General features: G+C 44.2%; 2 protein-coding genes and 1 long non-coding RNA gene across 8 annotated transcripts in view; 2 read left to right on the forward strand and 1 right to left on the reverse strand.

Moving 5' to 3' along the window:
• Window positions 1–2,931: 2,931 nt before the first annotated feature.
• ZNF131 (zinc finger protein 131) lies at window positions 2,932–21,160 on the forward strand. Of its 3 annotated transcripts, XM_068423861.1 has the most exons (8): window positions 2,932–2,969; window positions 7,205–7,343; window positions 8,807–8,908; window positions 9,700–9,844; window positions 13,574–13,937; window positions 14,040–14,262; window positions 16,638–16,768; window positions 19,021–21,160. In XM_068423861.1, exons 2-8 carry the CDS (start codon window positions 7,220–7,222, stop codon window positions 19,681–19,683), a joined length of 1,752 nt encoding a protein of 583 aa, XP_068279962.1. In that variant the 5' UTR covers window positions 2,932–2,969; window positions 7,205–7,219; the 3' UTR covers window positions 19,684–21,160. The 3 variants fall into 3 exon arrangements, with proteins under 3 accessions (XP_068279962.1, XP_068279961.1, XP_068279963.1); XM_068423860.1 differs by having other exon boundaries at window positions 13,574–14,262; XM_068423862.1 differs by lacking the exons at window positions 2,932–2,969; window positions 7,205–7,343; window positions 8,807–8,908; window positions 9,700–9,844 and having other exon boundaries at window positions 13,879–13,944.
• Window positions 19,898–23,995, reverse strand: LOC137676814 (uncharacterized). The gene is made up of 3 exons (XR_011050140.1): window positions 23,603–23,995; window positions 22,905–23,128; window positions 19,898–20,104 (listed from the first exon to the last, which is right to left on the reverse strand). It is a non-coding gene; the product is annotated as an uncharacterized lncRNA (long non-coding RNA).
• The window catches only part of NIM1K (NIM1 serine/threonine protein kinase), a 30,306-nt gene continuing 29,694 nt past the window's right edge, over window positions 23,507–24,118 (forward strand). For 3 of the 4 annotated variants that reach the window (XM_068423865.1, XM_068423866.1, XM_068423868.1), the window contains exon 1: window positions 23,947–24,045. The gene's annotated coding sequence lies outside the window, so the exon portion shown is untranslated. Of the gene's footprint in view, window positions 23,599–23,946; window positions 24,046–24,118 lie in introns of those variants that run through there. The other variant, XM_068423867.1, reaches the window with a different exon arrangement.

Here is a 24,118-nt window from a genome sequence, read left to right on the forward strand (position 1 = left end):
AATTATGAACCGTTCATTTAAAAGCTCCCATCTAACCTGACAGAACAATTAGAAGGGTGAAGCCACAGGAAAAAAGTAAAGAAAGAAACATGATGGAAAATGACATAGAAAAAAAAAGCCAGTGGTCAGAAAAAAAACACGAATTAATGAAAAATAAGCAAACCACCAACCTTGTCTGGATAGGTAGAAAGTGCTGGAATGGAAATTTTTAATTCTTGTGTTGTATTTTGGTCCTATAGCATAACTTTAGCAGTATTTCAATTTGAATTACAAGGTATTGGAGGTACACTGCAACTAAAAATTAGATCTATAATGGTTTGAAGCTAACCTTCATTATTTTTTAAATGCAGGAGGCATCAGCATTCCTACTGTACTGCTGTCCTGTACCAGAAAACAAGAATGGGTGTGGCAGACAACTCCTACATTTAAAAAACTGCCTGAGCAGATCTACAAACAAGAACAGTATTGTTACATTAGTAAGGCCATTGAGCAATAACATGAGGAAATAAGAGACAAAAATTTTACTTCAAACTTTTTTATATTACATTACAAACCATCAGTATTTATAAAACTTTCTTGTAATACTGTATTAGAAAACACTGCACAGAGTCTTAGGAGTTATGTATTAAAGAGTACACAAAAATTCATCTGAACTTGATGGAATATTATTCATATTTTGTTTGGTGTTGTAGGATTTGTATGCTGAACAGCTGTGTTAACTTCATAGGCATTTACCCTTTTAGTGGAGAATGAGCATGGCAAAAGTAATCCTGTAGATCTGGCATCAGGGAAAAGTGATGGAGTTCAGAAACAAGTTCATTCACAGGAATTACATGGGCAAGCTCATAAGAACATACAGCCATTGCATGTGGCAGCTCTTCCGTTGCTATGATTAACATAGAGGCTGTCAAAGGGATGATCATTGTGTCTGTTCCGACAAGTTAAATTATTATACTGGTTTATTTGTATGAATTGCGTTTTCATCTGGTGACAGTGACATGCGGAAAACAGACTCCACAACCGACAGGGTTGTAAAGTAGGTATGTTTATTCAGCGCTGGGCAGCACAGGGGGTAGTCCCACCAAAGTCGTGCGCACCGTTCGCAGTAATTCATCTTGTATTTATGTAGCAAAGTGTTACATATTCATCATAATTTCAAAGACGCCTATACATATTCATGACTTTCCCCGAGAAGGCGGTCTTTATTATAATGAGTTCCCGGAGATCATTTCCATAGTCTCCGCCTTTAACACCTCCTGGTTGCGCACACGCAGTTCCTCCTGGTGGTCGTAGGCCGGGGTCTCGGGGATGAGAGAGACCCCGCTTCTCTTCCTCGCTGTGCACTTCTCACTTTTTCTTGCACAGGCGTGGTAACATCTTGGCTCAAACCGCAAGACCAGTTCTCACTGGGTTTTGTATAACCTTAATGTTCTGCAACTTGTTCTACTGCAATATGCTTAGGCAGTTAATTTACGCATCAGGCTGATAAGATAAAGAATTAAAGAATTCCTCAACCCCTAGGACAGCTATCAGGCAAAGAATTTCTCAACCCCTAGGACAGCTCACACACAGATCAAATAGCAAGTAAAAAAAGGAGTTATATTCCTTACCAAGCGTATATGAAGCCTGGATGACTAGGGATGCCCCTGAAGCCTCTGTCCTAGAAGAGAAACCCGAGTTCCATGTTGCCAGCGCTCAGACAGGATAGCGGAGGGGCCGGTTGCGGCCAGTGCCGCTCACTTGTCATCTTTTCCTGAGGCCCCCCAGCCAAATAACCCAGCAGCTCTCCTGGAGCTGTGGGGTGCTGCGTGGCCTTTTCTTCAGCTGTGGGGACTTGGAGCTAGAGGGGCAGAGCTGGGCACTGCAGAAAGGAACGGAAGCCTTGCCGGGCAGTTATTTCAGTGCGGCCTTTGACGCCACTTCATGATACTCATTTTGAGTATCACTCAATTTAAATTATAAAAGGAAAACACGGTGCGCGCGGAAGAGCGGCTGTGTAAGGAAGCTGGAGAGAACCCTGTGAGTGCCGGTCGCGTCTGCGCGGGCTGCGGGTGCGCGTCCTCCGGGGCCCCGCCGCCGCCTGGCTTCCAGGACGCTTTGGCAGCCCACAGGAAGGAACAGTCACTCGCACAAAATGCAGCAACGCAGCTGCGAAGCGATCTCGGGGAGGAGGCGCGCGTCTTCCTTCAGCCATCAGCGCGCACCCGTGTGCTCCGATGTGGCTGCGAGGCCAGCCCAGCCCCGCCGGCCCTTGGTTACGGTGGTCGCTTGCGTGGACTTGTTGGTTCACTTCTGAAACCGGTGGAGGCGCCGACCAACAACGGCGTTTAATGTTACCGTCACGCTGGACTTCACTGCATTTTCCTTTCCTCGTCAGAAGCCAGCCGCGCCCCTCCCGGCGGCGGAACACCCGAGGCCGCGTCCCCGCCGCCACACCGCTCTCCGGCGGGCGCCAGCCGGGCGCCACGGCCGCTCCCCCCGCGCCAGCCCTCCTCCTGCCCGGCGGGGTGCCCGCCCGCCGCCTCCGCCGGGGCTCCTGGCCCTGCTCCGGCTCGGGACGGCAAGAAGTGACCGCCAGAGTCGCCGCCTCCTGCGGCAACCTCGCCCCGCCCGGGCACTGCCCTGCCTGCTCCTCGGCAGCACCGGGGGAGGCAGGCAGGCAGCCCCGGGGGAGGCAGCTCGCCCCGCTCCGGCCGCGGCTCCTCACGGCGGCAGCGCAGCCCACCCCCGCCGGCAGCGGCACGCATATAGACTACAACTCCCAGAATGCACCGGGCCTCCCAAGTCCCGCCACTGCCGCTGCCTGCGCGCCCTGTCGTGTGAAAGGTGACCTGGCGTCACTTCCTCGGCGTGGGGCAGGCCGGGAATGCGAGTCGCGATTGGCCGGCGCCCGCCCCGCTTTCCAGCGTGCTGGGGAGCAGGAAGCGGTAACGGCGGAGCGAGCTCAGCAGGGCGAGGGGCTCCTCGCGGTGAGTACCGAGCGGAACCGCCTTCCCACCCCGTGGGGCGCCGCGCCGCCGGGCCGCGACCTGGCCGGGAATTGAAAAGGGATCGATTTAATGCGCGCTTTGATGACGTAATACGGACTAGTGAGGCGGCGGTGCTGAGGCGGCGGTGCTGCCAAGCGCAGGGCACGGGCCGGCACCAGCCGGGTCCCCTCCTCGGGGGCGCCCCCGAGAGACACTCGCGCTCGCCGGCGGCCGCCCGCACCGCTCTCGGAGGGCCCGTGCGTGGCGGGCACTCGGCGCTGGCTAGGCCTTCCGCCTTCTCCCGCTCCTGGGACTCGGCGGGCGCTCATTGGCTCCTCTGCCTGGGGCGGGCTATTCCGCCGCATTACAATTGGCGGGGGTCGCGCTGACTGTCGTCAGCGCCTGCCAATAGGGCTGCGGCTAGGGTGCGGGAAGCTGTGGCTGGGTACGGGGCACGAGGGCTGGAGGCGCTTGGCCGGCGGGGCGCGGGGGGGCCTGAGGCGGCGGGGGGGGCGGGAGGCCTCCGCGGCCCCGCGGCTGTGCGGCCCCCGGCGCGTGCAGGCCGGGCCGTGCCTGTGGCTGCGGGGGCCGCGGGGCTGGCTGGCCTCCTGGCCCTGCGGTTGTTATTTTTGAGGAAAAATATACAGCGAAGTGCACAAGAAGTTCTCGCTTCTGTGTTACCAAGCGCTGCTGTCGCCCGCCGAACACCCCTCAGAGTCCCTCTGCGGGGAGGGCGGTGGTTTGGGCAGCGCTCAGGCTGCTCCTCCGGGTCGCCTCACTTGCCACAAGGCTGCTCTGCCCGCCTGCCTTCGTGTGTGATATGTGTAGGCAAATGTCTAGTGCCTAAAATAGAAGGACTCCGTGTCGCAGCCCAGGAGGACGGTAATAATAAGATGGCTTCATTGAGGTAGATCTATAAAAACGGATCTGCAAATTGTATGCATATCACATGAGATGCATCCTGTGTTACAGGCTGATAAAATTAAGTCAGTAGTTGACTGCATCTTCCAAGAAAATGCAGTTAAACAACTGAAGTAGCCCAGTTTCCAACACTCATCTATGAGCCTACTCATAAGTGGCAACTTGAATCACTTGTGTCTGCCTTCCTTGGCTGCTTGGTTTTCTCTGGGGACTGCACCTTTCACTTCTTCCTCCAAACTAGTCATGCTTTTGCGGAATATATGCTGTTCTGTTGGGCTTTTTTCTGCAATATCACTGAGTTTTTGGAATCAGAATACTCAATGAATGCTGCAACAGCATTTAGATATGCAATAAATTCACACTTTTTACTAGTTCTGTGTTAATTCATGACAATAAACTATCTCTAATAAGTTGTATGTCTTCTCACGTTTTTTAAGTGTTCTGAGAAAGACAGAAACTTTATAAAATTTCTTAGATTTGGTAGGGGGGAGATTGCTCTATTATTTTGAGGGGGTTTTTTTTGTAAGATGCCCCTACAAACATTCCATTTGGAAGTAAATTGCATTTGAGTAGGTGGAAATCCTGAGAGTTGGGGGTCAAAATTTTGTTTGTTTTAAGAAACTAAGTTTTTAACTGCAAGTCATCTGCCCTTTTATGATGTTTCGAAAATGCGCAAGAAGAATTAATCAGTGAAGTAAATGGCTGTCAGCTTCCCATGTGAGACTGTGTGGAATACCAGGTGACAGAAGAAAAGCAGGAGCTGCTGGTCATCTGTCTTAGACCCATCATTACAGATGAGGTGAAGTGAATGCAGTGGCAGAATCCACTCCCTTCCACCTCACCTTCCCCCTTGCCCTCACAGGCTAGTCTCCTCTGCCCCTTTTAAGACCCTGATAGGTATTCTAGCGTCTGCTTGGCAATGCAGTAATAGCAGGTAGAGCTCGACTTCCATAAGCAGTTGGTTCTGCTCTTCTTTTTTCGTGCTCTTGGCAAAATGACTTCTCCATGGGCCAGTTTTTCTGAGCTGTGAGAAAGAGTGTGTTTTGTGGTGAAAATAGGAATTCCACAATTTCCTTTACCTGATGTCTGCTAGCCATAAGAAAATAACTTTGCTTTTATCATAACCAGGTAATTCTCTTCTCTACTTCTATTGAACCCCTTATACCCATATGCATTTGTTGTAACTGAGTGTCACGGTTTAAGGCTGGGCTGGCTATTAAACCGGTGGCAGACGCTCTCTATTAACCTTCTTCCCACCCCCAAGAAGGGGAAGGAAAAGAGAAAAGGGCGAGAGACTTATGGGTTGGAAAATTAAAACAGTTTTATAAACTATAATGATGAAAAAGAGTATAAAAATAATAATAATGGAAATAATTAAATATATACAAATATATACAAACCCAAGATCGAGCTCTCCCGATGTCAGTCACATCACCACTGGCACTGCAGGGCAGGCTCTGGGAAGGCCCAGACTGGGCCCAGCGACGGTCGAGAGCTGGATTCAGGGATGCACAGACCGGGATCGGGGGCAGCAGGAAAACGGCCAGAGTCCTCTTCGGACACCGGCCATAGCAGAAGGGGCCGAGACCCTCATGATCCCCCCATTTTATACTGAGAATGACGTGTATGGGATGGAATACCTTCGTTGGTCAATTTTGGGTCACCTGCCCTGTCTGCTCCTCCCCTGCAGGTGCGACCCCCCTTCGGCTCTTCACTCGTAAGCAGTGAGGAATTCAGCAGTGACCTTGGTTTCTCTAAGAACAAGTACAGCAAGAGCCTTTCTGCACAACATCCCTACCGGTGCCTCAGTGATAACTACAAACTTTGAGCGTTATCAGTCCTAGAAGCAGACACTGTCTGCAAAACATGCAGTTAGTTTCAGAAAGTGCAGTTACTTAGAAGAGACTTAGCTGAAAGTAAAAATCTCTGAAAGGAAAATTGGTCTGGTTCAGGCCAAACCAGGACACTGAGGTAGAATTTACACAGCCACACAGGAGAGTTAGCAAGCGTGGTGGCATCAGCTCAGATGTAGTTAGTACATGTAAGGAACAGTTTTGCGCTCAGGACTTTCCAATTGCAATTGCGCACAAAAAGAATCTGCACCGGGAGCCAGGGAGCAGCTGCTCTCTAGTTTCTTCTAGCACTCTGAAGAAAACTGCTTCTTTGCCATGCTAGAAATTTCCATCTCTATAGTCAGTGTTTGGTTGGATACTAGCTGCTCTCCTGACTTTCTTCCTTTTGTCCATACTAACAGTATAGTGAAGGGTGTGTCTGAGATTACTTTAAGACTCATTGAAGCCTACTCAGAAACCACATGTTCTTCAAAGTGAGTGTGAAAAGAAACAATGTTTCTGTGCTAATGTGGCTTTGAAATGTCTTTGCTTTTTTTCTGCGGCATTCACAGTGTGAGCCATGTGAATATGGGAGTTGAAGATGAGTGCTGCTGGACAGATCTGAAGTCATTTTGCCTGGAGTTAATTTGTGAAATGCTTTCATTGAAGCACTTGGACTTTCTCCAGAGGTTGTTTTGCATAAGCAGCAGATTTATCTGTGTCTCGTCCACATGCACAAGAGTTCTGATAAACCTCTTCAGGTTTGAGAACCTCTGCAACTCCCACCCCCCCTATATTATATAAGTTAGGGAGGAAGGGCCATCAGATTACAAGCATATATGTCTCTCTCAAAAGGCTGGCAAGTAATATTCCCCTTGCAGTGGGAGAAGTGTAACTAGTCTGGGTGAATAAGACACTCATTGCTCTTGGGTGTGACAACACTTTAAATCCCTGCCAATTCCCATGTACTCAGAAGCTGAAAAGTGCTGCTTTATTACATTTTTATTTAAAGGAAGTAATCCTCTTGTGTTCACTAGATGCAAAATGTGACTTAAATGTGAAAATTTTAAGAACTGTTCTTCCACCTAGTGGATTGGTAGAATTGCGAGAAGTAACTGTATAAAGACTATTTTGCAGTATGTTGCTGTGGTGTTGCTGAACCTGTGGAGATGTTACACCTCTGCAGTATTTGCTTTCAGGGAGGTGGGTCCCTGCTGAATATGTAGAACGAAGTAATACCCTTACCCACTTTGACTGTTTGTTCATGTGTATAAATAAGGCAATATTCCACATCATTAACCCTACCATTTCCTACCTGTCAGCTACAATCAGGTAAGCCTGTTACCAAGACAGTTTAGTGTTTCTATTGGTTTTGTAGTCCCTGAAAAGTGCTAATCAGTTCATGTTTGTACACTAACCTGGCTGTGCATAGTATTTACTGAGTGGCGTGGTATTCTTACTCTAATATTGCATCTTCTGCAGACCAGTCCTTTTGCCATGGAAGCTGAGGAAACAATGGAATGTATCCAGGAATTCCCTGAACACTATAAAGTTATTTTGGATAGATTGAACGAACAACGTGAGCAGGACCAGTTTACGGATATCACGCTGATTGTTGATGGTATGTAAAGACCTGAGAACCAGCTGGTATACAGAGAATTCTGAAAGCTGTGCTGGGAAGCTGTTAGGTTTGTCACAGGTCAGCTGTCAAACTGGGCTGTTTGACAGCCAGTTCTGTACCAGTGTGCAAGTTGCTTGCAGAATTTCATTTAAAATCTCAGGGTGAGCAGAGTCTTCAGCAGTGATTAGTAATTTTCCCTCTGCTTTTCCAAACGAGCTAGATATTTTCAGATAGAAGTCCACTTTGAAACTGCTGTGCTATATTCAACATGTTCTATAAGGATTTCCCAAACATTGTTAAAATATTTTTCCCTAACTTGAGCTGACTGTTTTCATGCAGAGAACTTGTACAAATACTGTGATTAAAAAAAAACCCACAACAAAAAAACAACAAAAAAACACCACCTTGAAATAAGATTTACTTCTTGCTTCTCTGGTATCTGCCTACTATTTTAATATATAGTTAAAATAGGTAGAGAGAGAAGCACTCACCTTTCTTTTCATATGTGTTTTAAGGACATAAGTATTAGTTTAAAAGGATGATGGAGATATAAGTGCTTATTATCTCCTTAGAAAAGGTGGTTTCTGATAGATCACCCAAGATTGCTTTTTATCCGAAACACGCCTTAGAACAGATAAGGACTTCAAGGAAGATAGGCAGTGTCTGCTAGGATAGACTTAGCTAAAGGAGTACCACCTGATCTTTAAAAGGATAGCAAGAACTCACTTGAAGGAAAAGGGTCCTACAGAGCCCGCATTAGAAAAAAGTAAGCAAATGAAGAAAAAAATTACTCTTCAGAAATTGCTGTAGTTTCAGTGACAGCACTTGCACAAAACTTATCCTGAATGTTTGTTCCTGCTCTGGTATTACCAAATCCATGTGTGAGCTCAAAGCTGGTTTTGTGTGCAGCTGTGTAGTTGTAACCCATGTTGCTTCTCTTATCTCTGTCCCACGGAACCTTATGAATGTTCATGCCTGCACCAGGGAGAAGGCAACATAGTGATGGGAAATACACAGTCTGGAAAACAGGAAGAACAGAGCAGAACTGCTTATGTTCTGCAGCGGTGTTTATGCTGGCAGAAGTGGTGATAAAATACATCAGTCTGTAGGAGCAACAAAAGACAAGGAGAAACTGGATAAAACCTCAGAGCTGAGCCCAAGACATACAGGAAAAAGTCTGCATAGGGATCTCCCATAACTTAAGTATCTGAAAAGAGAAACACTGGAGTGAGTGAGTCCTTCAGCTGATTGAGTTGCAGAGCTTCAGCAAGGTCAGCAAGAGTTTGCATGAGATGGGACAGGCTAGCTGCAGTAGTATCCCATGTTACAAGGAGACGTACTAAGTGATTATATGCTGCTGTAGATTTGTAGCCTGGGTGATCTCTTTTCTGCATCTGCAGTTATTCTGCACTATGAGTGAGGAAGGTATTATGCTAAACCAAAATTTTTGTCTCTCTTTGTAGGTCACCATTTCAAAGCTCATAAGGCTGTTCTTGCTGCCTGTAGTCAGTTCTTCTACAAATTCTTCCAAGATTTCACTCAGGAGCCCTTGGTGGAGATTGAAGGTAATCTGATTTGAGCAGACAAAAACCTTCAGAGTTGTGTGCCCAGGCTGGAAATGAATGTGGTATCCTTGGTACGGGCTTACATACATGCTTGGTCATATCAGCTCTTGAGTTGTTCTGAGGCAGCTACTACCAGTAGGGAAAACACTTACCCTGAAGAAAAATTAAAAAGAAGAAGAACAGTCTTGAATTAAATCTTTTGGAAGGGAAAGCGTGATGTTCTTTGGGTGCTTTTTTCCTTTTTTTTTTTTTCTTCCCCACAATTATTGGCTAATGGAGGTCAGGCAGATCCTGTACGTTTTTAGGACTAGCAGTGTGACATATAATCTTTTCCCTGACAACAGCCATTCTGGTCAGATGAAAAAGGCTGCCAATGATGGCCAATGGCAGATACCTTGTCTGGGATGCAAGAACAGGGTAGACATGGAGCAATACTTGCCTGGTAGGCAGGGAGCAAATTCCTGGAGCAATGTTTCAGCCTCCAGAAACTTGCTGCTCAGAGGTCTCTTGAGAGAGAGACTGTACTTTTGTGTTTATACTTTTTATTATTCAAACAGCTTTTTGTCCATCTTATCCTTCCTTTTATCTTTGTCGTGGTGTAACTCTGTAGTTGTTCCAGATTCACATGTTTCTATAGCAGAGATTTTATTCCAACATGGGCTTTTCAAGGGTGTCATCTTTATGAAACTGGCAGCTACAGTACTGTGAGCAGGCAAGTGTGCAAGATTCATCAGATAGGTGAGACTAAGGAATTGCTAAAAGGAACTGCTCTTTTTCTTGCCTGTATACAGGTGTAAGTAACATGGCATTTCGTCACCTAATTGAGTTCACCTATACAGCAAAACTAATGGTCCAAGGTGAGGAAGAAGCTAATGATGTTTGGAAAGCAGCCGAGTATCTACAGATGTTGGAAGCAATCAAAGCACTTGAAGTCAGGTAAGCACATGTCTCTTTTTCTTCCCAGCACTTAAATGTAGAGTCACAAGAATCCTTTTACAAGAGCTGGCTGACAGTATTTTGTATTGCTGTTCCTTCTCCTGGAACCTCCTACACTTGTGTGGGGCCATATGCTCTTCTACTATAAGATATGGATCAGAATTATACAGGCTAAAACATGAATGTCACATTCTTTGGGCTGGAACTCGATGACAAGTCACATAGGTGGTAAATGTTACAGGCATTGTAGGGCTGTGACTTTGTGGTAACTAATACCACGTTTCTGCGCTATCTGCCTGCCCACTCCTGATTGACAGCTGGGTGTACAGTGACGATATGCCTCAGGTAATTAGACCGCATTAACAAGCTTGTGCTGGTGTTTTGATTTCATGCTTTCTGTTCTTTCTGAGAGAATAAGCAGTCATCTTGAAACTTCTTGCTGCAAAATTAACCTCTTAAACTTCTTGAATGAATGTAACTTATTAACAGTTTTATATGGGATGAATACTTAATCAAATGTTGCTATGGCACCTTTTATCCAGTACCAGGAACTGTACTCCGTTGCCAAACTCCAGCCTGAGAAATGCAGGTGCCAGTCCCATCATGCTGTTTTCCTTCGCCTTCCTTCCTTTCACTTTCACAAAGTGCTGTCATATTCTCATTCCTTCTGCATGCTACAGTGTTCTGCCAGCATGAAGCAGAGGGAGGGGAAATAAATGCTCTCAGCATTACGGTTATTCTTGCTTTCTGTTTTAGACCTACTGAAAGGTCTTGCATTCAGGCTAAGGAAAGACTGTTGCTTCCTCTTTATCTCCCCATAGACACATTAGCCAAGGAGCGTGGCATTACCACAAGTTCCCCTAGTAGCCACTAACTTTTCGTTTAAAAAAGACCTCCGTGACATGATACACTGGGAACTTGGTTTTCAACATAAGCATTTATTTCCCAGTTAACTTATTCTGTGCTTATTCTGTGGATTGGCAGTAGAGCTGAATAAGTGTGTAATTTTTTTTTAATGGGAATGTCACGGTTTAAAGCTGGGCCGGCTATTAAACCTGAGGCAGACGCTCTCTGTTAACCCTCCCCCCCAGCCCCAAAGGGAAAGGGAAAGGGAAAAGGGAGAGAGACTTACGGGTTGGAAAGTTAAAACAGTTTTAATAAACTATAATAATGAAAAAGAGTATAATAATAATAATAGAAATAATCAAATATATACAAATATATACAAACCTAAGATCGAGCTCCCCGGATGTCGGTCACGTCACCACCGGCACTGCAGGGCAGGCTCCGGGAAGGCCCAGGCTGGGCCCAGCGACGGTCGAGAGCTGGATTCAGGGATGCACGGATCGGGATCGGGGGCAGCAGGAAAACGGCCAGAGTCCTCTTCGGACACCGGCCATAGCAGAAGGGGCCGAGACCCTCGTGATCCCCCCGTTTTATACTGAGAATGACGTGTATGGGATGGAATACCTTCGTTGGTCAATTTTGGGTCACCTGCCCTGTCTGCTCCTCCCCTGCAGGTGCGACTCCCCTTCGGCTCTTCACTCGTAAGCAGTGAGGAATTCAGCAGTGACCTTGGTTTCTCTAAGAATAAGTACAGCAAGAGCCTTTCTGCACAACATCCCTACCGGTGCCTCAGTGATAACTACAAACTTTGAGCGTTATCAGTCCTGGAAGCAGACACTGTCTGCAAAACATGCAGTTAGTTTCAGAAAGTGCAGTTACTTAGAAGAGACTTAGCTGAAAGTGAAAATCTCTGAAAGGAAAATTGGTCTGGTTTAGGCCAAACCAGGACAGGGAAAGACACAGGATTGTGCATTTCTAGTCCTACCCTCCAACCTCATAAACGCCTTTTTTTGACATTATTAGGATTAAGCATGGTACCACCAAAAGAATATTTATTTTTTTCTATTCAGGAAAAAAAAGCAGACCATGTCTGTCTGCTTGAGGAATTTAAAAGAAACTTGAAACTGAAAAAAAGTATGTTCTAATCAGTATCACTTTGAGTCAGTGTACACTGGTAGAGCTGTTGGACCAGGATTCAGATCCATCCATTACGCTAAACTGTCCAGCCTGCAATTATTTCCCACTATTGTACAATGTTATGCAGTTCGTTGGTTATGCATCACTAGTAAAGGCTATAATTCTTGATGTTACAAGGAAACAAATGTTTCACTTAATGAACACACATGCAAGCCAGTCTATTCTTAGAGTTATTTCCATTGTTCATAGATTTTGAAAAGTTTTTTGTGCGGATTTGTTTGGTTTGTTTTGGATTTTTTTGGTTAGAAAGACAAACTTGAGTACTACTGTCAGTCTCTGTTCTCTCCTCCACAGTAAGAGGGGGAAGAATTGTAATACAGTGCCTCAGTCAGAGCTTTGACTGAAAGAGCTAAGCTTTAGAAACTTCAGCTGAAGTAGAGATGATCGTAGAAGTAACTGTATAATGCATCGAAGAGTTGCACATCGCATAATCTAGACTAGAAAGAAAACAACCAGCTGTTACTCCTTCAAGTGCAGTTGTGTTGTATGAGTGTATCCCCATTCAAAGTTTCACACAATGTGCTTAAGTCTCCTCTTTGCTGAGCAGATTGTTCTTTTGGTGCGTGATCCTGGAGCTCCTTGCAGTAATGTACAAGTAACTGTCACCTTCTAGACATCAGAAATCCAGGCTAGATGAAACTGTAAATTTAGCTGCTCTGTCTTATTGCGTCTGAATAGAGTAAGGTGCAATTTAATAAGTTGTGTCCTGCATTAGATCATTAGCCACACATCTCTGACATATGACTTACAAATACTGGGCGAAGCCTTATCTCTTCTTTTACTAGAAAACATGAAAGTGATAGGGGGTAGATTACCTGAGAGGGCTCATCAGGCTGCAAAGGAAGGTAAAAGCGCAGCTTAGTCCTGATTTGAGGGGAAGATAGACACTCATTTTTGAAACTGATAATCAGTAGTAAAACCTCCAGCACCTAAGTGCTGCAGGTGATCTTGAGGGTGTGACTCGAAAGCATTGGCCCACTCAGCTCTGTCTGTGTTTGAGATGGGGTGCTATCCCTGACATCTTGGAGGAAGGGGGTTGCATGTGTATGATGCAGGGAGAACAGGAATAGAGGTGGGGGTTGTACTGAAGCCTAGAAAATTAAACTAGAATACTCTTCCCACATCCCAGTGGCTTTTAGTTTTACCTCAGCTGTTAGCTGTGTGCTTTGCTGAAGTATGAGATGTTATAATCATCATTGCATGAAGTCACAGCTGTAGTGTTTTCTAACAATCTGTAAGTGCACACACTCCAGAGCTTAAGAGGTGAATAGCGTAGGAAGGACTTGAATCTTATTTCTGAGTAGGCAGGCCAAAGAACTCCTTCCTTCGGGGAAGTTTTCTTTCCAAGCACAGAATTTCACAAGTTTCTTAGATTAAACCTATGTCATTAGGTTAACTGGCCTTTCTTCTTGATAGATGTTTTGTATCATTCAAGCAGAGCTATTTAAAACACTTGAGTAACCTTATGTCAAAGGTTCTGCAGCTTTAGCCATGCTATTTTACAACTCTAAGGAGTATAGAAGAAGGACAAATTACCTTCTGACATGCACACGGATTATGTGGTCATTCATCATTCAGCTTCTTTGAGAAACAGCTAGAGTGTTGGATGCAGAAGCTCGGTATTAGGCAGGAATTGTTATGTCAGTGCTTATGGATCTTAACCATGTTTATGCAAATACTTTACAGGAACAAAGAAAATTCATCACCCTTAGAATCAAATCAAGCACAAGGTAACAATAAACCAAAAAAGAGGAAGATAGCTGAAACCTGTAATGTTATCACAGAAACACTGCCATCTGCAGAATCAGAGCCTGTTGAAATTGAGGTTGAGATTGCTGAAGGGACGATTAAAGTGGATGGTGACAGCATCGAAACACTTGAAGAAGTAGCTTCTGCAGAGCAATCCATAAAGTACATACAGACAACGGGTACATCAGATGAATCTGCTTTGGCTCTTTTGGCAGATATCACCAGCAAGTATCGTCAGGGAGAGAGAAAATGCCAGATCCAAGAAGAAGGTGATAGTGCAGTTGATCCTTCGTGCAAACAGGTAGAAGGTATTGAAATTGTGGAACTTCAGCTGTCACACGTGAACAATTTATTCCACTGTGAGAAATGTAACCGTTCGTTTAAATTGTTTTACCATTTTAAGGAACACATGAAAACACACTCTACTGAGAGTTACAAGTGTGACATATGCAATAAAAGGTACCTACGAGAGAGTGCTTTGAAACAGCACCTTACCTGTTACCACCTTGATGAAGGTGGTGCCAGCAAGAAGCAAAGACCTGGCAAAAAAATACATGTATGCCAGTACTGTGATAAGCAGTTTGACCACTTTGGGCATTTTAAAGAGCACCTCCGGAAGCACACAGGTAAGAGCACTGCTATAGCCCCATCCTTGTGGCCTTGGCTCTAGCATTTTGCAGTTTTGCGTGTTTTGGGGAAATAGAGAATATGCTGAAGAGAACACATTGAGTCCTGAGTGCTAGAAATACTTGGCTTCGAGTTTGCCATTCTTGGTACATCTAACATATGTTTTACAGGAAGTGTACTTTGAACTGCAAATAACATCTTCCATAGGAGTGAATAAATGGACTCTATTTACATACGTTGAATAAATGATCCCAAGAAATTAATTTGAAAAATGCCTGCCTTTGGTGTGTTTGTGGAAAAAAAATAACAACTAGGTTTACTATTTCTCTCTAAACCCAATCTAAATGATATGGTAGCTTTATGGTTATGGTTGAATTCCCTGGTATTTCTTACATATCAGGCAAATAAAAGTCACTGTGTTGTTTTGAATTTCTGTGGGTTAAAAAATATTTATTTGGGGCAGTCTCCTTCCTGTGACTGTCGGATTATAAAGGACCAGCACAATATTGGGCTATCTCCAGTTAAAATTTCTGTCCTCTGAGTTACTTAAAATTGGCAAGTGAAATCTCATCCATTCTCATAAGTAAGAAAAAGATAATCATTAGATTAGGCCAAAACCCTCCCTCTTCCCTAGTTGGATGGCATGTGGGGGAGGAGAAGCAAGTTGTCACCTTTAGCAGAGGAGTTTAGCCCCCAGCTCACCCATGTGTTTCTCAAAGAAGAGGGAAGACAGCTGGCATGCTGTCTGTGTTTTCCATCACTGCTGTGACTGATGCAGCCCAGGTCACAGCATTGATTTGCACTGTGCAAGAAGTCACACAATGTCTTTTGGCCTTTGGATATTGCCACCATTATCTTTGAATTGTCACTTTCAGACACTTTTGGCAGAATATGTTGAAGATTACTTAAGAATTTGAGTAAGAATAGAATAAATCTGTCCCTGACTGTTGCCTTGCTCCAAGTAACTATTTAAACGTGACCAGATCACAGGGCAGGTGGAGGTCTGTGATGTGAGTTTTGCTCTGTAGTATCCATTGGTGCTTGGGCAAAGTCCATGATTTTTGACCTGTAAGGCTGATGGCAGTTCAGCATCCTCTGCATTACCTGTACAACAGTCTCCAAAAATATAGCATTTTGTAATCATTAAGGGGAATGTTCCCACCAGTTAACATTTCTCTGTAGCCTTTAAGTGTATAAGTGAGAATTATAGGCTACCTGTGGATTTCTTTTGAAAAGCTAATTAGGAACTTCTGAATATCTTTACTTCTGAATATCTTTACTTCTGAATATCTTTACTTCTGAATATCTTTACTTCTGAAAATACAGGTTTATTGGCTTTCCATCTCAATAGTCAGTAACTACTACATTCCTGAAAACGCAGGCTTTTAAACTAACTAGAATAGATTCTTAGTTTATTCACTGAAATGAAGTTCATTAAGCCGTTTGTTTCAGTAGTGATGTTGGTGTCGGTACCTCCACGGATTAATTATCAGACTTTCAGAAGAAACACACTGTTCCTAGTTTTTTGTACTTTAATTTCCTTGAATTTCATTGTGTTTGCGCATGATGAAATTAGTAAACAGAGACACCAGTTGTTCTTTGTTATTACTTGATGATAGTAATAATAATATACTACTTTGGATGAAAAAGAGAAAATGACCTGTTTTCAGCCTCCCCTGCTGCTGTCCTTAGCTGGCTTCTGTGTTTGGTATGAAGTTTGAAATGAAGTGTCCGAACTGCAAGGAATTTTTATCTTGCCTGTGCCCATTTATGTCCCTCTGTGCTTTCTCTTCACTGTATTTTGGGGGGGGAGGGAGTGTTGTTTGTTTGTTTGTTTGTTTGTTTTAACACTGATGCATTGTTATTTTGTGGTCATTCCATGCCAACTTCTTTTTCTGGAGCTCAGTTTCACCTCTCAAGGATAAGCTGTTATTGTTCTTGAAAATAAAACTTTGTATTATTTAAATACTTCCTTCTTTAATATGTCACTTTGTGTATTTACTAATTTTGATTCTTTAATTGTAACTATTATCAGATGAAAAGAGAGAAATAGCTGCTATTTCTTTAAGGTATTTCATCAGAATACTAATCTAATTTCCATAAAAACCTAAATGTGCCTTAAATGGCACTAGTAATTGTTACTGGTTTTTTTCCAAATGAGAGTTATGACTCAGCATTAGGTTTTTGCCCTTTTGTTTACATAAATAAAATTTACGTAGAACGTCTTTCTCATCTTCTGTAGAATAATCCAGTTGGCCACGTCTTTACAGTGTATTTATCAACCTACACAAAAGGAAGAGAGGGGAAGTAGAGAGCACTGACAGGAAACTGGCTGGTTTTATACACTTACAAATCCCCGTATCTGTCTTAACAGGTGAAAAACCATTTGAATGTCCAAACTGCCATGAACGTTTTGCTAGGAATAGCACGCTCAAATGTCACCTGACGGCCTGTCAGTCTGGAGCTGGAGCTAAAAAGGGAAGAAAGAAGCTGTATGAATGTCAGGTGGGTAATGGAAGTAGCAGAGTCTGAGGCTAGATACCTCCTTCCTGTGCTGAGGGAGTGTGGGAGTGCTGAGCAAGAAAGGCAAATGAGAGTGGGCTTGTGTCTCCAAGAGCTACTTTTGTAAAATAAATATAAGGATCACATTCAACCACAACATGCAGATAAATTTTTATGTCTAAGTAGTTCCATTTAAAATACGGAATTACTGATATGGAGCCTCATAATACTTTTAATCAGAGAGATTCTTATGGGTAGGTGAGTGTTATCTGCATTTTACTGATCTGTCTGCTTCCTTTTCAAGGTTCTTGATGCACTGACCTAGGCCTTTCCTGCTTGTAAGCATGCTTCACTAAAGTCCAAAATACAAAGTACTATTTTATTTCCTATTTTATTGTTCTTCTGTTGATACCCAATATATTGACTTTGTTTGGAAAGTCATTCCAACTTAAGATGACAATCTGTAATGTCTTTTAAGCAAAAATAAATGCTGTGGATGGATAGCTGGGGGTACTTGGTCCCTATATGTAACTGACACTTGAAAAGCTGTTCAGATAAATCTTACTGAACTTTTAAAAGCTGATTCTGAAAAGCTAGAAAATACAAGAGCTGAGGTTGGTTGTAGCATTTTTATTTGCCGTTTTGCTGCCCCACGGCTGTGACAGTCTCAAATAAGAACACGCCTCCTTTTCTTGCCTCCCTCCTTTTCCTGTCTTGGCTCTCAGCTTATTCGGTTCACAGAATGTCTGTCGTTTGAGGTTAAATTGGGTTGTGTAGTGAAGAAAACTGATGGATATCAGCTTTATTTGTTCCAAAAGAGAGAGTGATCTTATTCAGAGAAAGCATTGAATACTGCAGGAGATGCATTAATTTTGTGTTGCTAGTCAAATCATTTAATCAGAAGTTTCACTGATGCTGTTGCATCATTTAGTTGTTATGTTAGTCTGAAGTTAATTCTTGGGAGCATACCTTTGTCTTAAAGATAAGTTTGATCTGAATGTGATAATTACTGTATAACACAAAGTTGTACCTAATAGCTTTATTGAACATACTGTTTTGTCTTTGTGACCCTTCGGTCTAATCACTTTGTGTCATAGCTTTCTCTTTCTAAATTAATACCACATCCTCTCACAAATGTTGTAAATGTGGATTAGTGTTTCTTCAGCCCATGGAAACTACAGCAATTCTTGGATTTATTTTTTTTTTTAATTTTTTTCTTTAGAACTGAATTTGAATAGTGTTCAATAAATAAATCTTTGCTCACTGAACAAAGAGAAAACAAATTGTGCTTGCTTTTGGTGCTCTTCAGTGTATGCCTTGAATTGAACTAGGCTCCAAGTGGCAAGAACAATAATTAAGTGCTTGGGCGTTACCAATAGTCATTACTTTTATGTATGTCTAAGTACTTTTGAGTGCTTATCCATAATGTTAGTATTTTAACAAGTGTATGTGCAACTTCTTTCTGAAGTGCGAGCCTGGAGGGAAGAAAGCATGGCATTAGCATCACAAACCAGATTTCAACAGCAGAATGGAGATATTTAGCTCCACTACACAGAACTGTCTGATGCTCTGTCTGATGCTCTGTCATTCTTCTGTGCTGTTGCTGAAAATTATGAGGAGACAGAACATTCTGTTTCAAAACTATTTGCCAGCAGTGAAGGGGTGTTGAAACGTGTGTTCTTTGCTGCTGCTTTCTGCAGCCAAGAACACTTGCATGGATAAAGACTCCTAAGCCTGTTTCCTTACTCTGAGCCTGACTCTGCCCCACTCTTCTCTCTTTTCTACCCTGGCACCTCATTCATTTCTGCAGTCTCTGTATGTTATTTTCAGGCTACTTATGTCAGTGCCAGCTGAAGAGAAGGAAGTCTGCTCATGTGCTTTGTGAAAATAGTGTGTCTGCAGATGAGGCAGTACTTTTAGCTGGAAGAGAATTAAAGGGATGGAGTTTTAAGAGAGTTTCATCTGCTGAAACTACTCGTGTTTTTTTATTTTTAAATGGCAAAATGGGAGAGTTCAGTCTAGCCAGTTAAACCTCACAATGCCATGAGTAAATGAAAGCTGCTGAAGTTGGCTAGTAGTACTGCATCTAGAACTTCAGTAAAAGGACAGTTTGTATTAAATTTTCATTGTACAGTATTATTACATAAATAGCTTTCCACCCAAGCTTCACTATGTGAAGCCATGACCTGAAATAGGCACTATTCTTTGTCCTATTTCTGTTAGCACTCTTTAATATACTGTGTCTTTTGTTTCAGGTTTGTAATAGTGTGTTTAACAGCTGGGATCAATTCAAAGATCACTTGGTAATACACACTGGTGACAAACCCAACCACTGTACCTTGTGTGATTTGTGGTTTATGCAAGGCAGTGAGCTGAGAAGGCATCTCGAAGAAATGCACAATATTTTAGAACAAATGGTGGCAGAAGAGGTTCTTCCAGTGGAAGCTGTGGAAGCTGAACCAGTAACATCAATGACTATAATAGAACAAGTGGAGCAAGTCCACGTCCTACCAGTAATTCAGGTACAAGTGGATCCTGCACAGGTAACTGTGGAACAGATGCACCAGGATCTCATACAGGACAGTCAAGTCAAAGGCACACAGATAGATGAACTGCAGGAACAGGTGCAAATTAGTTACTTGGAAGTTGAACACATTCAGACTGAACAAGGTGCTGAAGTTCATGTGGAGCAGTTACATGTTGAGCACGTAAATCAAATACAGATGGAAGAAGTACAGGCAGAAATTATAGATGGAACAGACCTTGAACAAGTAGAATATGAAAGTGTTGATCAAGGAGAAGCAGAAGAAAAGGAACTTAATGAAGTAGATGATGCAGATAAGGAAGACCATGAACAAGCTGAAGATTTAAAAATTCAACAATTAGAGGACATGCAGAATGAAAAGGTGGATGACTAGGACAAATAACGACATTGTGCAGGTTTAGGAATGAAATACCAAATTATTTTTGTGAACTTTTACATTGGTTTTTGAACTGTCAGTGGTCACCTCTCCAATAAGCTGTCCTTAGGAAGCTGGACAAGTGGACCAAAATTAGCTTTCTTCATGTACAACTAAACTTCTCTCATATGTGAAAAATAACTTTCCCATTCATGTAATACCATGGAACAGAAACTACCACAGAGAGAGACAGCTTTGTGAGGATTTTAATAATGAATAGCTTGTATCATTGTTACACCATCCCTGGGTATATGTAAGAGTAACTTCACCTCTTTTCCTCTTGCAATAGAAGCAAACTCTTGTTACAGATTTGCAGGGTGTCTGTGGCAGAAGAATCTGTAAAATCTGGTGGGTTCTATTGGAAGTCGCAGTTGGGTACCTGTGAATTTTCAGATCAGAGTGTTTGCTGTATCCTAACAGTAGTCCCTAACTTTCAGGCTGGGGAAAAAACATTGTTGCTGGAGGCCTCTGAGCACAAAAATCCTGTGCCTTTTCATCACTGACTGGTTAAATTTCCACAAAGTTCCTAGAGTGTTCAAGAACCTAGTTCAGTTAAAGGCAACGTAGGTAATGTTATAGCGCTTTATATTTTTGCTTAAAATTGTCAGCTACTGATTTTTTTTTTTGCATTAAATTTAGAGGCAGAGGGCTGAGGGAGGAAACAGATTCCACGTGGAGGCAGCAGGACACTCTAAAAGGGACACTTTAAAACAGGAAAAGCTGGGTAGAATTAGTGGTAAACATGAGCTGGAAGAAAGCTACCAGCAGATTCTTCTTTTGTAAATTGTCATTTTTGAAAACAAATATGTTTAAACATAAATGTAGAGGAGACTTGTCTATATGGTATCAGATTCCTGTTTTTTTGAAACAAAATTCTGACACTTGACACAAAGATGTGCTAAACATAAAAGTAAAAGCCATAGGTATGAGTGCTAAACTGTGGATTGAAAAATAGGAGTGTAAATAATTTAATCAATATTAGACAATAAAACAATACCAACCATTAAATGTTGCATTATGTGTTTTATCCAATAAATTAGGAACTACTGAGTGACTGGCAATTACAGTGCCAGCTCCCAGTGGAAAGAATCAATCTCATTTTTAATAAGATTAATAGCCCATTACTGTAAAGTTAGATTTGTTTAGAATATAATTGTCTAGCTCTGTGTTCAAGGATGCTAAGAACTTCTAATTCTCAATTATTGCCTTGAGATTAGAGGTGCTCCACACTTCTGAAAGACCTTCTTTTCAAAGCCTTAACTGAAGGGAGGAATTTTTGCAAGGATGTTCCCTAATGCTCTTGCTAATCCTGTAGATCTTAGTTAAAAACAGACTTTTCTATTCAGTCTTCCTGGGATTTGTGCTTTTATTTAGTCTCATTCAAAATTGTTCTTGTGTTTCATCATAGCCTTTGAGAAACTGCTGCAAAACAAACATGGATCTCAATTAAAATTTCAAACAATTTGATTAATGTAACTTGCATTCTTTTTTTGTGATGTTTTGTGTTTTCTGAGAGGCAAGTAATAGGTGATGAGATTCTGTGCAGAGGGAAGAATGTGGCCCACTGTTAATCATGAAAGTAAATGTTGGCTATTCTATTTATACCTGGCTTCTGATAAAAAGCTCGTCTTTTGATAACACGGAGAGGACAGGCCTGCTTGCCTAGCTGCAAAACTATAATTTTTTAGGTATTTGTGCATATGTATATATACATACACAAGGACTGTATCTGTGGAATTAAAGGAATGGTCTGTCTGTATGTCTAACCAATGAAAGTAACTTTTAGGTAATTTAAGTCCAATGTAAACCAAGCAGTTATGTGGTATGGGTAGCAGGGCCGTGGTTTGTTAAGCACAGCTGGGCTATTTCTTTGTGCTGTTTGTTCTCTCGTTTTCAACAAAAGTTCCCAAATTTGGTAGGAGAGAAACGATGCTCTGTTGTTGCACCTAGCGCTGCCCCATCCATGCTCCCGCTGGGCATGGGTGGGAGCATGGTGGGACCATGAGCAATCCCCTCCTCACCCTGAGGGACAGGGTGAAAGGGTCTCCTCGAGTAATAACTCCACTGGAGAGCCTTTCCCTTTGCAATCCCCTCTTCCCTAGAATTTCCTTCCCAAATGTCTGAAGCCCAAATTACTCCCACTGGTGGAGTCCCTCATGCCTCCTTACTGCAATAGCTGATGCTGGGCGAGGGAAGATTCATGGGGGAGTCAGAGGCCCTGGCTGCTCTCTGGAACGGCCACCTTGCCCTCCTCTTTCTGCCCCAAATGTCTGTACAGACACACAGACCTCTCCTGTACCTACATAGGCACCATCGGAGCAGTTTTTCCCTCTAAATACAAACATACTGCTGGTCCCCAGAGCCCTGTGTTACGCATGTATTTATCTGTAGCTTGCAGTGGAGCAGCATGCAGGGTGGATGCTTGAATTTATGCCGAATGAAACTAACCATCTAAAGCAGCGGGGACTAGGCAGTGAGAAACGGAAAAGTGGGAATGAACAAAAACCCGTGAGGTGTGTCTGGATATAAAATAAAACTGAGTATCAAACTGAGACCGAGGTTAGAGGGAGACTTGTAGGTTTATACATGATATTCCTGAGAGGCCACAATCTACTTCGGAAAGTAGAGCAGGGAGGGGAAAGGGAGCTGATAGTTTGAGAGATGCTGGCTTATTCAGGCATAGTTGCATTTTTTTGGAAAACAATCTTCCTGAGCCAAAGCATGTTTCTTCTGCAGGCTTATGAGGGTGAAATTGGATGTTGATCCTGTGTGAAGTGGTTACTAGGAGGATCGTGCAGCCTCTGCTTTGCTTCACCTGCCTGCAGTGCAACTTTTAATTAGCTAATGGTGCAGAATATGGTACTCCCTTACACAAATTCTGTAACTCGGTATTATTTCCAGTGAGAAAACATTTGTAATAGATGTTTAATTTGGTTGCTTATTTTTAAGGGTTGAAGTATCTCTTCTACAGGGACTATCATGAAAATGTAATGTGCCATTAGATTTTTTTGTTGTTGCTGTTTCCAACAACTCTGTTCTTAAACTGTAGTGTTTGCTGCTAGCAAATAATTTAAAATGAAAGCAACCTGTTTATAATGAAAATACAAATAATTTGTAGCTTGTTCAAACGTGGCAGCTCAGGCAGGTACAGCAGAAGCTGGAGCCCCTTCCTGACTCACCAGCTCCGATCTAGTCCAGCTTCAGCCGCAGCTGGACCCAACTTTGGGAGTGTACCCGTGTTCGCACCCTCGCCACGGCTTTGTGCACAGGGTGAGGGATGCTTCTGCCGCTCCCTGGTACTTTCTGCCTGCCGGGTTTTTCTTGAAGCTGGAGCTTTGACACCTGTAACTGTCCCGGCTGGGGCTTGTCTTTCCTGCTCCTTCACATGAGGGCTGGCGGCCTGCTGAGGAAATAATTTGTACCGTTAAAAGACCTGAAGCTAGGAAGGGGGGTGCAGGCAGTAGCTCCTGGGGTGCGGGTCTCAAACGTGGGGACGGGCGTACCCGGAGGGTGTAAGGGGGGTGCGGGGGGCTGTGCCTCCCGGCCGGCTGCCGCCGCCGGAGCTGTCCAAGGTTTGGCGGCAACGGTCCCTCGGCCGGGGCTGCCCTCCCGCGGCCGGGTCGCCGGCGGCCGCGCAGGCCCCCCGCCTCTCCCGAGGGCAGGCGACGGGCGCAGGAAGGCCCGTCCCCGCCGCGGGAGGGGAGGGAGGCGGCAAATGGCGGGCCGCCTGACAGGAGCAAATGGCGGGCGGCGGGCAGGGGCGGCGGCGCTGCTGAGGCCCGCGATCCGGGGCTGGTTCGCGGGGCGGCGGGAAGGGGCGGCGAGGCCCTGCGGAGCCGGGGCTGGAGGCGGCGGGAGGGAGCCGGCTTTCAGGTACCTGCTCTTCCAGCGCAGCCGGGTCGGGCGGCCTCTCTCAGGGGAGCCCCGCTCGCGTCCCTGCGCGTCAAGCGGCGGGACTGTGAGGAGGCTCCGGCCGATGCGAACGAGCCTCTGCTTACGCCGCTGGAGGAGTTTTAATAATTGCAGTAGCACCTTGTCGCTGCTCTTTTAATTCGTACGTTAATGTGCCTAGAGGAAGCATGCTGGCTAAAAGGAATTATTTTTCTCGGTAAAGTTACTAATATAACATCCCACATTTTTCTAATTCCGACCTGTCTGCAAAATACTCCGAACGGAGGAAAGCGTTCCCAGCGGTGCGGCGGCGTGCGGTGCCGTGACGGGCTGCGGGGCGGTGGCCGAACCGCCCACCGCCGTGGGCCGCGGCCAAGGCCCCTGCCGGCGGCGGCGGGGAGGGAGGCTCCGGCCGCTGGGACCCAGCAGGCGAGCGGCGGGGGGCGGCGAGGGGCGGGGGGCGGCGCGGGTGGGTTTTAATCGCTGTTGAAGATTATTTGAG

The sequence above is a fragment of the Nyctibius grandis genome, chromosome Z (assembly GCF_013368605.1).
Source record: "Nyctibius grandis isolate bNycGra1 chromosome Z, bNycGra1.pri, whole genome shotgun sequence".
Lineage (NCBI taxonomy): Eukaryota > Metazoa > Chordata > Aves > Nyctibiiformes > Nyctibiidae > Nyctibius > Nyctibius grandis.

Bases quoted from the DNA above. Each gene is read 5' to 3' on its own strand.
- ZNF131 (XM_068423860.1), top strand. From the start codon at position 7,220: ATGGAAGCTGAGGAAACAATGGAATGTATCCAGGAATTCCCTGAACAC. The intron at 8,909-9,699 runs GTAATCTGATTT...GCCTGTATACAG, and splicing joins GCCCTTGGTGGAGATTGAAG to GTGTAAGTAACATGGCATTT. The intron at 14,263-16,637 runs GTAAGAGCACTG...CTGTCTTAACAG, and splicing joins GCACCTCCGGAAGCACACAG to GTGAAAAACCATTTGAATGT.